Source organism: Sorex araneus, chromosome 6 (assembly GCF_027595985.1).
Source record: "Sorex araneus isolate mSorAra2 chromosome 6, mSorAra2.pri, whole genome shotgun sequence".
Classification (NCBI taxonomy): domain Eukaryota; kingdom Metazoa; phylum Chordata; class Mammalia; order Eulipotyphla; family Soricidae; genus Sorex; species Sorex araneus.
In genome coordinates, this window is record NC_073307.1 from 18,470,190 (window position 1) to 18,486,970 (window position 16,781).

General features: G+C 41.1%; 1 protein-coding gene across 4 annotated transcripts in view; it reads right to left on the reverse strand.

Moving 5' to 3' along the window:
• The window catches only part of ARHGAP26 (Rho GTPase activating protein 26), a 486,560-nt gene that overhangs the window by 299,428 nt on the left and 170,351 nt on the right, over positions 1–16,781 (reverse strand). For all 4 annotated transcript variants that reach the window (XM_055141710.1, XM_055141709.1, XM_055141708.1 and 1 more), the window contains exon 11: positions 277–355. In XM_055141710.1, the coding sequence (XP_054997685.1) occupies positions 277–355 (79 nt within the window). The remainder of the gene's footprint in view (positions 1–276; positions 356–16,781) is intronic.

Sequence of the window (16,781 nt, forward strand, 5' to 3'; positions counted from 1 at the left end):
TCACACCCAAAGTTACTCAGGATCAAACCTGAGAACGGCCAGGGCTATTTTTAGCAGTACTCAGAGGAACTACGTGGTGCCAGGCATTGAACTGAGGGCCATGTACATGCTCCTCAGCACATGCTCTAGCACCTGAGCAATCTCTCCAGTTCTGAGGCACTACATGTTTCAAGAACCCAGGACTTTAGAGCAAGAACAGAAATACTGCACCCACCAAAAAAGCAACAACAACCCAGCAGCTTTATCCTTGCTGCACTTCCCTGAATTGTTACTTACAGGTTCCCGGCCGTCCATGGCTTCCATCCAGAGCCTCCGGTCCTCCTCTGACATGGCCTGCATAGTGATAACCCCTGGCCTGCAGGAAAAGGGAAATATAAATGTGAACCCACAGGTAACGACAGAGAGATCCTTACAGAGATGGAACCTTAGAGAAACACTCAACTGAGAGGTTGCTGGCATTACTGAAACAAAGAGAGGCATAGCTCTCAATTTTCTGAAAAGTCTAGTCTCCAAAAGCAAAGCCATTCCCCTGCAAGCATTCTCCTCAATGCCATCTCCCTGCAGAAACAAGCAGAAACTCAGATGACATGACCCTATGTATAGGTAACAGACACAGGAATAAAGTGATTTCTGCTAGGAGTTAACTTGAGTGAGCTCTCCAAACTGCTTAACAAGGTGCTTTACTCACAAGTAGGAGTGCAGAAACACCAAAAGGAATGGAAAATAGGAGCAAAAAGGAACATGATAGGTGCAGGGAAGCAGTCTCCTCTAACATTTAGTCCAGTACTTCTAAACTGCTACCAACATGAAGAAGTTTTATGAAGACAGTCAACTTTGTAACTGTTATTAGAGCAAACATACATAGTAATTTTTTTGATTTTTTTAAGTTCCCACTACAACAGGTTCTACAAGCATTGGCTCTATTCACTCACAGAAATTAGTTTATCTTTCAAAGTGAATACAAATACTCCAGAAAGCACAGTATTAAATGGTGTCTGTTATGTTCCAATTACATACAGCATTCTACAAGAAGAGACTTGTACTATAAAAGTGAACTCAGAAGATGCTAAAAGCCTCTATGTTTCATTAAAATGGCAGTTCCTTACTAAGGGTCAATACGCAGATCCTATGTGGTGTCCAGAAACTATCTTCCTGCTCTGACTGTATATGTATTTTTATGTAGAAATAATTCAAACTGTCTCCAAAAGGAAAAAGTCATATGCCACTAGGTTATCAAAGAAAAGAACAATCCTCAAAAAGCTAAGACATGCTGATTCAAATCCTTAAAAATTGAGGAAGTTAAAGACAAAGAGCTCTACTCAGCGAAACTTAAGTTCTATGACCATGAGTCACAGCATCGATAATGATCATGTACAGTAATGACACACAACGTCAAAGGACACCAGTCTGTTCATCCAGCCACAGAGAATCACCATCCCTGCCTTATTTCCATCGTTCAGTGAATAGGCTAAACTTATACTGACTATATTGTAAACAATTTGCATCTTTGCATAGATTATTTCTCAATATTAATAAGTTTCAAAGATGTGAGCATATAAGTACAGAGGAACTGAGGCAATTAAGAGGCATTGTGTGACACTACAAAGTAGGGAGTACTAAGGGTGGAGGAGAGCAGGGTGCTGCAGCATTCTGGGTGCAGAGGGAAACAGGTGGCTGAAAAAATGTATTGAGCAAAAGAGACAGGTGATGGGAGGGACACTACGTCCTGAGAGACCGGTCATTCCTGTGAAGACCACATCAAAAACATACTTTAGTACAAAGATGATGCAAAGATACCACTCCCTCAAAAGATGGCAAACCCTTGTTCAGATTACAGAAATGAACACTCCAAGGAAGGAGAAGTGGGAGGGGTTGGAGGGCAAGGATGCAGACTAACAATAAAATAAGGGTGCTAGTCAAGGATCTCAAACATTTTGGTGGTTTAGAAGCAGGTGACTATGTACATCAAAACTGTAAGAGTAAGCCTCTTACAGGCAAGTGACCCAAAACAAATTTTACAAATGCTAATTTTGCTAAGGAGGCTAGGTGGGGAGAGGGAGGGAACCAGGTGACACTGGTGGAGGAACGCTGGCACTAATGATGGGTTTGGAGTCAGAACACTGAATGCTCAAAAATAACTCTGTGGACCAGAGCAATAGTATAGTTGGGAGGGCATTTGGCCTTGCACACAGTCAACCCAGGTTCGATCCCCGACATTCCAATGGTCCCCTGAGCACCACCAGGAGTAATTCCTGACTACAGAGTCAGGAGTAACTCCTTAGCATTGTCGAGTATGGAGTATGACCCAAAAATCAATAATAATAATAACAACAACAACAACAAAACCAACTCTGTGGCATGGGGACATAATGGACTGATTCGGTACTACCTTTTAAAGAACCAAAGACAAAACATTCATGGCTTTGAAATAAATGGTCTATAAAGTTGCATTCTATGACAGAATCCTCCAGGCCCTGGAGCTGGAAGGACTGCTAAGCATGTTGGGCCTAGATCACTGGCATCAGAATCAGGCATCCCTTAAAACAGAGACTCTGGCCTAACCTGCTCAACAGAATCTGAACTTCTGGGCTGCGCTTGAGAACTTGGATACCAACCAACTCTCCAGTGCACAGATTTAGGTCTCAGGCCCCACAGTCAAGAGCTGCCCAATCTTTCCCATCAGTTTCCTCTCGGCTACACAGTACTGGACAGCAAAGAGAGCGTCCTCTTTATGCTGGGGCCAAGTAACCAATGTGTCTCCAGTTCACTTCCTGCTATACGCTCACTAGCAAACACTGAGACCACAACAGTTGCCCCGTGAACCAAGAGCTCAGGGCCCTCACAAATGTCATTTATACTACTTTATTGCACATAGCGTGAAATTTCCACCCCAAGCCACAAAGAGGAAGTGCAGACAAGGTCAGAGGCTTTGAGGGGCAAGCCAGTGAGCCTTAGTAATTAGAAAAGTCAGTAGGTTTGTTTTCGTACCAAGAGAAATACCAAAATACAAATAATTTCCTACATGCTGCTTTATCTTTTATTATGGGAAAAGATGGCAGAATTGAAGAAAATGACCATTAGTTCTAATTCCATAGTCCCAAGTTCAGACTCTCCCTTCGGCTCCTATAGGGACAACTGGATCACAGCATGACCTTTCTAGCCATTTACAAAGCATTTCTCCAGCTCCAAGGTTCTTTTCATTCTTTACCATTTAAACCATCATTACATAACTCCCCCACGTTTGCATTTCCTAGAACCAAAATTAAAAGGTCAACTCTCTTTATTTTGGAATCCGGAATATCTTTTTTCCATATTTAACCTTCCCTGTGCCCCCATTAGACACCAACGCTGGAAACAGAATGAGTCCAGTTCTCAATAACCCTACACTTTCCAAGCCAGCCCCTATAAGATATAAAATAGCAATTTCAAATTTTCTATACGGACCCTCATTCAGTTCGTGCTTGGAATGCTTGTAGATTTGCTGTATAAGCCAGCAAACAAGTAATTCAAATCACTGCCTTGTTCTCCTTTACAATGTAGATAATAAGACTACTTACTTCCATGGGGTGCTTGTGAAGGAAATGTGTCAAATGTCAGACACATAATAAAATGGTCCAAAATTAACTTATTAAAAGGGCTAATGGGGGTCTGAAGGAAAGAACAAGATGCGCAGTGTGGATTAAGGTCAAAATCAAGAATCAAGATGGGTAGGTGTGTACAGTTCATTTCAAAGGTAAAAGGAGTCATAGTTGCTTCTGATGCAGGCACCTCCCACCCCACCCCCCAAGAAAGGACAACACCACTCACACACAATACTGAAAATCACATCTCTACCACAAAGCCAGCCAAGCGAAGGGCAGAAGTGACACACAGGCTCTGACATCATGGCATTTCCTTTTTCCTCCTGAGTTAAACATCCAAGTGGCCTACTTCCCCTTTTCTGAATTAATGTTTGCTAATTTATAAAGAAAAGGAAGGAGATTGAGGCAATTTCTAGAAAATCTGCCGTGAAGCACCTTTTCTCTATCAGATGAGAGAAAGAACTCAAATTACTTAGACTTCTTTTCCGAGTTCAACTTTAAGATTCTTAAAATATAGCACTCCCTTTTCACTCAAAACAAGTCTTAGTGCTCGATCTGGATCATGAACAAGAATCTGCAATTTTCTCTAAGCTGACATCTTGCCTGTCTCATTCCAGGGCAATGCAAAAGTAATTATTCACTTGTCATAGGGAAAAACTGTTACCCACCCCAAATCTCCTCCAACTCTACCCTCCCTCAAAAGTAATACATAGTTTAGCAACATCTTCAGGATTCTGGAACCACTGATACCAGTTTGGAGCCTTCTCGGCAGTCAAGAACAAGCAGATTCATAACCAGCCCCAATTCCAGGGTTACTAGACAGCTTCCCCAATCTTATTCCTGAATCTGAGTCAACAATGGTGATCTCAGAGGCTTGGCAAGTTACCCACTTCCTATTGGACAAGGAAATGCTCTTACTAACCCCACCCCACTGAAACAAACACTCTCAGAATCTAACAGTACTGCTCCTTTCAAATCAACTTCCAATCCTCTACAGTTTACTCATTCACAAGAGACTGTAAATTTTCTGTTGGCAAGAATTCATTCCCAGCTTCCATGCACACAAGGGCACATTTAAAGGTCAAGTCTACAGTAAAAGAAGGACGGTGGCACCCACAAAAACACACATTCTCATGACCTATTCTTGCAGCCTCCCTCAGTAAGCTTAGAAATGAAGATGGTTGACATCTACAGGTTAAAAAGAGATGCAGGAACTGGAACAATGGTATAGCAAGTAGGGTGCTTTCCTTGTATACAGCCAATTCAGGTTTAATCCCCAGAACCCCCATATGGTCCTCCAACCCTCGGCAGGAGTAATCCATGAGCTGTGACCCAGGAGAAAGCTCTGAACAACTGCTGGGAAGGGAGAGAAGGGGGGGGGGGGAGAGAGAGAGAGAGAGAAAGAGAGAAAGAGAGAGAGAGAGAGCTGCAAGTGTCAGGGAAAGGAAGTGATTCGCTGCTTCTAAAGTGCTTCTGGAAAATCAAATTCCATGTAGTTACTGGACAATAACAATTGTTCAGCCTTCAGGAAATCTCCACTTATATCAAACACACATAGCAGATCTTCACGTACACAAAGATATGGCCACAGTCTTGCAGAAAAATCGTATACAATGACATGTCTCCCATGTCTACCCAGAAGATTACATATAGATGTTATAAAAGACCAGGAAGTGAGCAAAATGAATAAAAGAAATTCTCTCTTGCCACAAAGAAAATGGCTCGGTATGATTTTCCTTAAAACACACAACCTTTTATTTTTTTTCTGCACTTCTACTTTCTGACAGAAGAATGAGAATTTCCTAAGAACAAATAAGGAGAACACCCCTCTAGAAGAAAAGCCTGAGTCAGGGAAAAAGTACCTGGGTTAGTTAAGGCACATGACTTGCCTTCCAGGTTTGAAGCCCCCAGCACTGCATGCCCTCACCACAGGATCTAGCCCAGAAGGTTTCTAAGCATCACCAGGTATGGCCCTGGAGGACCCCCATAGCATCAAGGTGGCTCTGGCCTTGATGGTCCCATGCACTAGCACTGAGCACCAGGTCCAATAGACAAAGCATCATCAGCAGTGGTCCCTGGACCTCCTGAGAACCACTTGGAAGACCCAAAATTAACCTATCAATAATTGATCACAAATTTTAAAAAAAGAAGAAGAAAGCAACCGTGCAAGTACAAAGCAAAGTGGCCCCTGCCACCCAGTGTGGGACATCAGGGTGTGGAGGCGACTTCAACAGTGTCGAGGCACAGGCCCACCTAGAGGCATCTACCATTCACCTGGCACATAGGAAGAAGGAATAAGCATTTACATCATTTCCCATTTTAAAACTCGGCCTTGAATGCTACTAAAGTTAAGACAAACATGTCTGCACACCAGTTTGCAATCTCCCTCCCTCTCTCGCTCCCTCCCTCCCTCTTTCTCTCTCTCTCTCTCTCTCCCCCTGAGTTCCACCAGTGTTACAAAGACATATTATAGTCTTTTCATCCACCAGGACTAGTAATGATACATGTTGTATTCTTCATCTGTAGTCCAACTACACAGTTCAACAGCATAAGAATAGTCTGGAGGACTTTCCCATGTTCCCCAATATTCTTGACCTACCACCATTAATAAAATATTAATGGATTAAAGGAAAAAGTGATGAATCTGCACAAATATGCAGATACATAACAGTGATTTAAAAAAAAACATCAAAAGTTCTTGTGTATCACAGATCCTCCTGTGCAAGAACATGTGTTATTTTATGACAATATATCATAATATATACCACAGTATATCATGACATCAATATATCATGGGGATTAAGATGATACAAAAAATTACAAAACTAGAAGTTACAAACTGGAGGCACATAAACTATAACTAAGATTTAGTGAGTGTTTACTATGTACCAGGCATCGTTAAGGAATATTATCTACATTACCATTTGTCAAAGTAAATGTTTGAAGTAGATACCATCAATGCATTTTTCTAAAATCCCAGACTTATAAATTACTTGCATAATGTCACACGCAGCTATAAAGTGACGACACATAAACTATAAACTTGAACCCTGTTTCTGACTCTCAAGCAAAGAAAGCCTATACCTTAACCACAATACTGTACTGCCCCCAAGTGCACACAGTGTGTGTTCCCCAGGTCTGGGGAGACAGTGAAACCAGCTCTCTCGCTCTCTCGCTCTCTCTCTTCATACACACACACACACACACACACACAATTAAACCTTAAAATGTCTTACAAACAGATTTCCAATCAATTATTTAGAAGAGACCTGATCCTAATAGACGAATAATAACCTATTATAGACTGCAGCATTGACCTCTTAGAAGGAAAACTCCTAAATTAAGTAAGAGCACAGTAAAATGAATCACCTTAAGGATAAATATTGCCAATCACATCAGATAACTTCATACATTTTTATTTTAAGGAAGACTAAAGTGACAAAAATCAGGAAGCACATACAAATCTTTGGCACATTAAGCTTTCTGTTCCTTAAATGAAAACAATATTGAGTAAGTGTCTGTTATGTACCAGCCATCCTGCTAAGAACAAGGAATTCAATATTAAGCTTTTCTTTTTATCTTTTGTTTTGCTTTTGGGCCACACCTCATGTTGCTCAGGATTTACTCTTGACTATGCTCAGGGATCACTCCTGGCTGAGCTTAAAAGCCACATGCAGTGCTGGGATAAAACCTGGATCAGTGGCGGTGTGCAAGAAAAGCACTTTTCCTGCTGAACTCTCTCTCTCGGACAATAAGCAAATCTTAATATACTGCTCTAGCAGAAGCATTACCAGTTGCTAGGATGGGTAAGATTCAGAGAGAAGGAAAACATGTTACCACATTAACAATTTATTAAAAATATTTTAAGTTGGAGCTGAAGTCTGCCAGAAGGATCCTAGAGTGCAGAGTAAGGAGAAAGCCCTGAGTACTGCTGGATACGGCATAAAAACTAAAACAAAATAGTTAAAATATTCTAAGTCAAAAAAGGTCGATAAATGGAATTATTAGTTGATCATCTCCCTTCCTGAGATTTATGTAATTGCAAAACGTTGGTTCATGGTACTTTATCCTCTATATCCCTATATTTAGGTTTTGGCAAACAAGCTGCTTTGCTAAATCAATAAAAACCCTCAACTTCATTCTTCAGAATAGAGAATAAAGTCTAAGTCTTATTAACCACCACCACCCCATTTTTATTCAAACCCACCCCATTTTATTCCAAGCTGCTCTCTCTCATAAGCAAATCAAAAGCAACACAATTCAAATATGGATACCTGTTGGATATCATTGGTTTGTCCTTTCCCCCTTGCCACTAGGAGCTTAGGTTTATCAGTCACACCCATCAAAGTGCTCCCGAGTCACTCCCATTCTTTTGTTTATCTGTAGCCAATTCTACCAGTTTATCTACTCTTCCCTTAATCAAACTCTGTTAATTGGTAAGGTCAGAACTTTCTAGGACACTGAATATTATAACATTGCCTTTCTCTCCTCTTTATGCCTTTTGAATAATTTACTTTAAAGCTATGTCTTTTTTGTATAGACACAAGAAGACAATATTATGTTTTTATAACTTAAGACTTAATTGGCCTCGAATATTATTCCCTTCTGGGCATCTGCTTTCTCCACTTAAGCCTCAGTTGCCCTCAGTTCCTAGCACCCCAAAGTAGGGTCCCCGACGTGGGACGGGAAGGATCCAGGGCAAGCGGTGAGTTATGTGCTACCCTGGCATCGAGATGGGCCTGGCCAAAGTGCCTAATTCTTAACTGTAAGTTAAGAGCTTGATCATAGACAAATGCTGTCATGATCCAATAGTAATTATGAGACTGGGACCCTGCCAGGGATAGGAAAGACTGATCTGGCCTGAGCACTGTAGTCTGAGATTGAGATGGCCCCAGGAGAGCAATTCTATAAGCTTTAATGCATCTCTTATTGTGTCCATACAAAATAATTAATATTATGAATTCTTATATGTTTGCTGGCTGAGGAGAAGAGAAACACATTCATGGGACTCTGCCCTTGGGTGGATCCTCCTGCTGAAAGAGAATTAAGTCCTAGGAGAAGCATCCCCTGAGGAAAAAGAACCTTAATCTATTGCTGACCACACCTATGTGTATGCCCCAACCCCCTCATGCGGTGGAGATTTAACTAGGCTGTAAGAGTGGGTTGGGGGCCAGATCCACAGCGCCAGATCCACCGGGGCCAGATCCATGGGAGCCAGATCCACGGGGGCCAGATCCACGGGGGCCAGATCCACAGATCGAGAGAGAGACCGAGAGCCGGGATAGAGGCAGAGAGAGAGAGAATGAAGTAGGATGGGGGAGAAAGAAGCAGGAGGAGAATCAGAGGAGAATGGAGATGGACATGAAATAAACCGATCGAGCAACCAGTTTGGCCTTCTTCCTTCCTTCGCCTGCCTCGCCGCCTGCGCGCCTTTTCTTTTTATTTTTACACAGATACCAAACATCCCACCAACCACCCGCTAGCTCACTGCCCAGAACAGCAATGAGATAATCCCCGAAGTCAGGCTGCTTCCCTCCATGCTTCCCCCACCCAAGTCATGGAAGTCAGAGCAGTGTAACAGCCTGTGAGGAAGGAAAAGGCCATTTCCTCTCTGAAATGTCAATGGCATAAAGACCAGCACTCTAATCCAACCAGCAGGAAGACAAAATCAAATATTATTTCAAAGAAGGGGTGAGAAGGGGAGGGGAGGGGAAGTTTGTAACCAGGAAAAATGGATTCATCTGTTACAAGAGATAAAGGCACACAGCAAAGGGAAAGTGGGACCGCCTGATTCTCAGCAGACACGGGCCAGCCAAATCACTCATCTGTTTTCATCACCATCTCCAAACTGCACCGTCTCTGAAACAACTTTAACTCAGAACAGAGTAGAAGAAAAACCTTTCAACAGAGTTAACTGAGCAGCTTGCTTCTGCAGGAAAGCGGGTATGAAATGATCCATCAAACAAAGGGTGGGAGGAAGGAATTTCCAGAGAACTAATTTAGAATGCCTTTTCCTCTAAGGAATAACATTTGCATGACTTCATCTATAGAAAACACACGCGAAGAAATCCTCTTCTACATAAGAAGGACAGCTAATTTTCAAGTGGATCCTCTAGTAGCTACAAATCCATTTACAAAACTGCCACCTAGAGGTTAATCGCTGAAAAACTGTTACATAAGATGGTCACTCCGTCTTAGAACACACTCAACCTTAAACTCGCACAACTAATAAAGACATAAACAAATGCATGCATAAACTACTTATGCCAAACTAAAAGTAATAGTAATTTTTTAATTTAAGATTACTGTGGTTTCCCTTTGAGATGATCGGCTGAAAGAAGAGGCATAAAATTATAGAAAGGAAAGAAAAAGATAGATAGACAGACTGATAGATATAGATAGATAGACAGACAGACAGACAGACAGACAGACAGACAGACAGACAACAGGGGCAGAGCCATAGTACAGCGAGTAGGGGGTATGCCTTGTGCTTGGCCAACCTGGGTTCAATCCCTGGAACCCTATATGGTTCCTTGAGCCCACCAGGAGAGATTCCTGAGCACAGAGCCAGGAGTAAGCCCTGCGCATGGCCAGGTATGAGGCATACCACACCCTCCATTCCACCCACCCAAAAAACTGAACAACAGGTCATAGTATGAAAATAGAATTTCCCTCTAACAGTCTCTTTGCACATACACATCAGCTCAGATATGAAGTTGGGAAACTGCAGGAACATCAGGAAGGTGAAATAATAATTTTTTTTAAAAATAGCTCAGAGAAATACTCACAAAGCTAAGGGTTAACCCTAAGAATAATAAAGTAAGAGATTTTAGAGAAAAGATTCCAAGACATATTTTGCAGCACAGAACTGCCTCACAAAGAACTTCTGCCCTAAATTCACATTCAATGCAGTCTTGCAAGGTATGTATGATCAGACCCCCTTCCAGACGTGGCAAGATTGCCTGACCAGATGCACAGTCTATGAAAGGAGGGTCCCCAGGTCAAACAGTGTTATCAAAAGGCTTTCCCAAAGTCATATTTGAAATAAGGGTGAAACGGAAATCCAGAGAGATTTCTTAGGGTTTCCATAAATTTTTTGACCAACCTTCCATGGTGGTGGTAGGGTGGGGGACAGTTCTGTTCTTCCCATATAAAAATGCAGACCCTGTGAAACATTTGTAGCAACTAACAAAAGATTATGTCTCTTTTGATTATATCTTTTAGTAGATCACTAAAATCCCAAAGAAAGGATCATAATCTATCCCAAAATCACATCGCCAGGAAAACAAGGCTGGACCACCATACATACAGCATGCTGTATAAAAACTGTATAAAATGATTACACTCTGCCTCTGGAGCAAATTACCTGAGTTATTTAGAATTGAACAGAGGGGTGTAAAATTAACCTAATTGAACAACTGGAAAATCAATAAAGAAAAGCTCATATAGTGTACAAATTCATAGTACATTATAGGAAGACAGAGCCAGATCAAGCCAGTTCGAGGCTGGTTCTGAGTAAAGTAAATGTCTCATCTATTTGCAAAAAGCTTGTTGATTTGAAAGAAAAATAAGGTGAAGACTTTTATCAAAGAAAGCCCAATCAATTCAGACTGTCTGAAACATTACATATCTCAACTGTTTCTCTCACGTTAATGCAATCAGTGAGGGGCAGGAGGGACAGAAAGAGGGAATGAATTCAGTATTTCATTCATGCCGTCACTCTTTGTAAGAATAAAAACGTTGGGCAAGAGAAACAGTACACATGTTAATGGCTTTGTGCACAGCAGACTCCAGTTTGATACCCGGCACCACATAAGGTCCCCTGAGCACCTCCGGGAGTGATCCCTGAACACAGAACCAGGAGTTAGCACTGAGTACCAGTGGGTGTGGCGCTATCTCCTTCCCCCAGAACAGAATGGCAAGAGGGAAAGTTTCACTATTTGTTCCCATTTTCCATGGTATTCTGGTCACTCAAGTTTCAAGCTTGTTCTAATACCCACCATAAGGGTATTTATATATTAAGGGGGAGGTAATGACAATGGTTGTCCCTATTTCCCATTACACCCTCAGCACCAAACACCATAACCTCCATCATTTTTAATAATCTGTCCTTTGGCACCCACCTCTGGTAAGTTCCAAAGCTGAGTATGGGGCATTTAACATACCATATAATTTTTTTAATCATATGAACTTCTGTTGGAGTCAACTAGCCCTGGGGGGGGGGGGAATAAGCATTTAATCACTTCCTTTCCACAAGCATAAACACTGTCCCTCAAGAGACTACACTGATTCAGTGCATCAGAAAAGAAGCTTTCTGTTTTTATTATTTTCCATATGTTTTAGTGGCCCCCTTTTGGAAAACATTTGGGAGAAAATATCCATGTGTCACTTACATCTGTGAGAAATTTCTTAAAAATAAACAAATTCAGGGATGTTGGCAGATGACTACACCCATGATTTTTTTTTAGCTTAAACAAATGTTTTCTCTACGTTTGCTCATTAATTTCCATAAGACACTGCAGGGTTGAGATAATTATTCAAAATGAGTGAAGACAAACGTTAGCAATTCACATACCGCTACCACTAAAGACTGCTTTGAGATCAAGCCCCCTTTTCACCAAGGAAGTTCACACCAAACTCCCTAAGAGCTGAAACACTTTAAAGAGAAAAAATTTTTTAAAATTCCAAATCTAGTCTTTATCCAATTAGACACTACAAAATCAAAAACTTCAAGAGGCCAGTGCTTTACAAAGGCAGTAAAGAATATTTCATAAGTATGCTCTAAGGAAAGATGATATCATAAAACCTCATGGAATCTCAGGTCACCAAAACAGAATTTAAAATAACAAAAAGGATTTGTGTGAAGGGGTTGATTTGAGTGATGTGGAGTTTTTATCAATGGGAACATCACTGAGTGTATGTTGGGGTATCCATCTAAAACATTTCCTGGGGAACAGTGGGAGCATCAGTGCCAGGGCCATTCTGGTTGGTGCTACATTCATTTGCTGGAGCTACTATAATGAAGTACCAAAGGTGATACAGCTTAACAGAAATGAACTGCACAGGCTTAGAGGTTCAAGGTTCAGCAGCAAGATATTGGCAGGCTAAGTAAGCCCCACTGAGGCATATGAAAGAGAAGCTGGTTCTCTCCTGCCTTCTAGTGGCCTGCTGGCATAACCTGAAGGTCAGACCCTGATGACCTGCCTTCATGCTCACATAGCAATGCCCAATGTGTGTGTCAGTCTCTGAGCCCAGATCATTCCTTTCCATAAAAGGACCATAACATATTAGATTAGACCACCCTAACAATCTCACTTTACCTCCATTGCCTCTGTAATACTCTCCTATTTCAATTACTTCAATCATTTTCAGAAATGGATGATTGGAACTTCAACACACAAGTTTTGTAATTCAGCCTGAAACAAGTACATTCTAGGAAAGGAGGAAATATTTTTCTTTGTAGCATGCTTGTCAATGCCCTATAATAATTACAAGTCTTAAAACTAATGTTTTGTTTTGTTTAGGAAAAAAAGGCAGTAAGAAAATTCAAAGAACATCACATCAATATGATGGACATGACCCCTTGACCTAAGCAATTTGGAGGTTTTGGGTATAGGAAGCTTGTCTTGCATGCAGTACCACACAGTTCCCCACACCCTGCCAGGTGGGACCCCTGAGTACAGTAAGCCCTGAACACTACCTGGGTGACCCCAAAACACTCCTGAAAATGTTTCTGAGTCTCTATGAAAAGGCTCTTTGACCCCATAAAGTTCAAGAATTGTACATCTAAATTCCAAAATCCTGAGTTTGCTTTCCTATTTATTCTGAGCCTAGGAGTCACAATAGCTCTCCCTCAGTAAGACAATTATCAGGGATTAACCCCTTTTATCAGAATTCGAGGATTTTTAAAAATTACACATTATATTGAGATTTAGTGAAAACAACTATTTAGCTCTTGTTTTCTTGCTTATGCTAGCCTGCCAAACATATATGAATGCCATCCTAAAACAACATGGCAGTAGATGTACAAGAAGTGGGGGGTCTAGCATCGGTGAAATGTCTATGTCTGGCAATTGTTAGTAATGCAAGGACTCACTGGAGGTCACAGAGAGTACAGCGGGTAGGGTGTTTGGCAGGCACACACATACATGATCCAGGTTTGATTCCCCAGCACCACATATGGTTCCTCGAGCCACACCAGGAATGATGCCTGAGTGCAGAACCAGGAGTAAGCCCTGCGCACCACCAGGTGTAGCCCAAAAACAAACCAAAAAAGTATTCAAACCTTCAAACTTAGAAACCTACACCATTATACATTCTAGGTCAAACAAATCATACTTTAGCTTTTATTATATTGTGAAAGACAAAAGTATAAATGTTTACAATGCCTACAATTTACATACCCCAGGAGCATTCTGAAGGTCCATCCTAGTAAAGATAATACTATTTACATCCACTTTACTAGGTGTCAACCCTGCATTTTGCCACTCTGTCTTTCCAGCCTAGTGGATAAAGTTGAGAAATCTGGGAAGGCGCAGGCTGAAAGACAGGACATCTGGTGGCAATCGCCTCCTGGCTGAAGGACATGGGAGAGAGGTGGTAGAACATTCTCCTCTCATGTGTGAGACCCTAGAACCAACCTCTGGCACCACAAAACTAAAAAATAAATAAAGAGCACATGTGTAGGACAATTCAAGAGAATAGGACTCTAGAGTTCCCAAAGATGCTGCAAACTGAGCATACAGGAATGCCTTTTCCTTCTCCCTTTTGTCCTTTTCTAGATGTGAGGGAAATGCATGAAGAGAAGTGTGGTCAAAGCATACATATATATATATGTACACACATGTATACATACTTATGTATATATATAGTATTTTCCATTTGCAATTTCATTTTTGAGACCAACAATAATGCCACATATATAGAACCACGAGAAACTGTTCCACAGATGCTGTTATTTCAGGTGATACTGGTCAAAGGTAGCCACAAGAAGAGACACATGAGAGGCTAAAGCAAACAAAACCTCCTATATTCACAGAGCCTAGAAACAGTGCAAACAGCACATCACCCAGAGTGATCCAGAAACAAATCAATGTTCTTAGGGAGGCAGAAGTGACAGAAATGAGGAGAGACTCAAGGCTATAGACTCTCTTAAGACTTTCCATAAGAAAAATAAGGCAGGTCAAGATAAATGGTTTATTGGCCAGTTGGAATAATTTCAGGTGGCTCTGAGCTTATAGGATTGATTCCTTAGAGCCTGGTGTAGAGGCTCAGGTGATTAAAGAGACAATGCATTTTGGGGTGCACTGACCAAATGGAGGAGGCCTGACTCTGAACTGGTTTCTTTGAGCAGTGGCAGTGTCCAGGGTGAGCTTTTGTTTTTTTCTAACTGGCCCAGTAAGGGGAAGCTTTTCCTAACCAAATGATACTAACATACTAAAAACTACCATAATATACAGTGGAAAAATGTAAATAGTATATTTGAATTATCTATTCAGCATCTGATTAAGAGAGCTAGCAGCCCTTTTATTTGAACCATAATCGAAACTCCTAACATGCCAAACTGAGAATCGGAGACAAACTTGGCAGAAACTAACTTCCCAAACCCAATCATTATGCTTGATGTGATATAATGCTCTCAGCTTTTGAGACAAGAAAAATTTCTATGAACCTCGTAAAGAGAGAAGGTGCTAGAAAACGTTGGCAAGGGTAAAGATAAGAAGAAGACACATAATGAATTTTAACTATCTCAGAAACAACTCTCAAGAACCTTGGGGGTAACTTCTAAGAAGAAAAAACAGGAAGTATTTCTTAGCTTGTTTCCAATCTCACCGAGAGCAGCAATGTGAGGTATGACCATTCATTCACTGAGACAAAACCATTCACTGAGGCATGCCCATTCACTGAGGCATGTCCATTCACTAAGGCATGCCCATTCACTGAGGCATGCCCACTCACTGAGGTATGCCCATTCCTAAGGCGCCAGACAAACACATCTCTAGGAACAACATTAACTGACTAGCATCAAACTGATTCTGCTTCCACACAATCTTCTTAACTTCTTTCACCTGCCAACAGTAAGAATTTCCTTAAATCCCATACTTAGCGCAGAGAAGCACGATGCCTACAAATGATTAAAACATTTGGATTGAGAATTTGTGCTGGACCAAGAATAATCAAGTTCAGTTTGAAGCATTGGCCATTCTTCTCTGCCAACCAATTCAACTTTTCTTCTCCCCGCTACCCATGCAAGACTATTACATCTCCAAACTTGGTACAAAAGTGCAGTACTTTTCTTTCTTTAAAAATATCAAGTCTATCAAGTCTAATAAGCATGCAAGATAAGTTAATTAATGATAACAGCTAATATTTGTTGAGCATTTTTGACTGCTAGTCTTCCTGGCACTTTACATGCATTTTCTCCTTGAATTCTTACAACCATAGGAACTATTATTGCTATCTTCATATTTCAAAATAAGCAAGTCCAGACCTCCCAATAGATTAATTCACTCAGAGCCACAAGTCACTGAAGCAGGGAAGTCAAAATTTAGACCCAGTTTAGACCCTAAGTTGAAAGCCAAGCGCATAAGGACTAAACTGTTAAACAAATGTGGTTAGCTTCCATGAATGTTAGGTTAAAGGGCAAGCTTGGCCTCCACAGGAGCGCTCAGCCTCCAGCAGCCACACTGCAGAGAGACAGAGCTTGACAAGACATTTCAAACCTGCAAACACTGGGGAAGCAAGTCCCAGGTGGCACTCTGCCTCAGGATCCTCTAGAGCTGGGGAAAACTGGCCACAGGTACATGTCCCATAGACAGCAGGAATACTCGTTTCACAAAATAAAGATTAAAAAAAAAAAGAAGAAGGGGAGAAACCAAGTGGCATTTACCTTCAGTCATTCTGAGATTAAATATTCTTCAGGTAATAAATACTGTTGATCTTGAAAAGACAGTTCAAATATGCTTACAGTAAAAAAACTTAACCTGTTACTAAGTACAGTATCTCAAAGAACTGAAATGCTGTCAGTCTTGTTTAACATCATCAATCAGTACAATTTAATGAGACTCAACAAACCTAAAGAAATGCCACACACAGCTCTCACTCTTCAAAATCTTTGATTTAGCAAGTATTTCTAAATAGCAAGGCTGTCTCTCCTGGGTGATTAGACTGAATTAGGTAGAACGTTCTACCTAAAGGCTT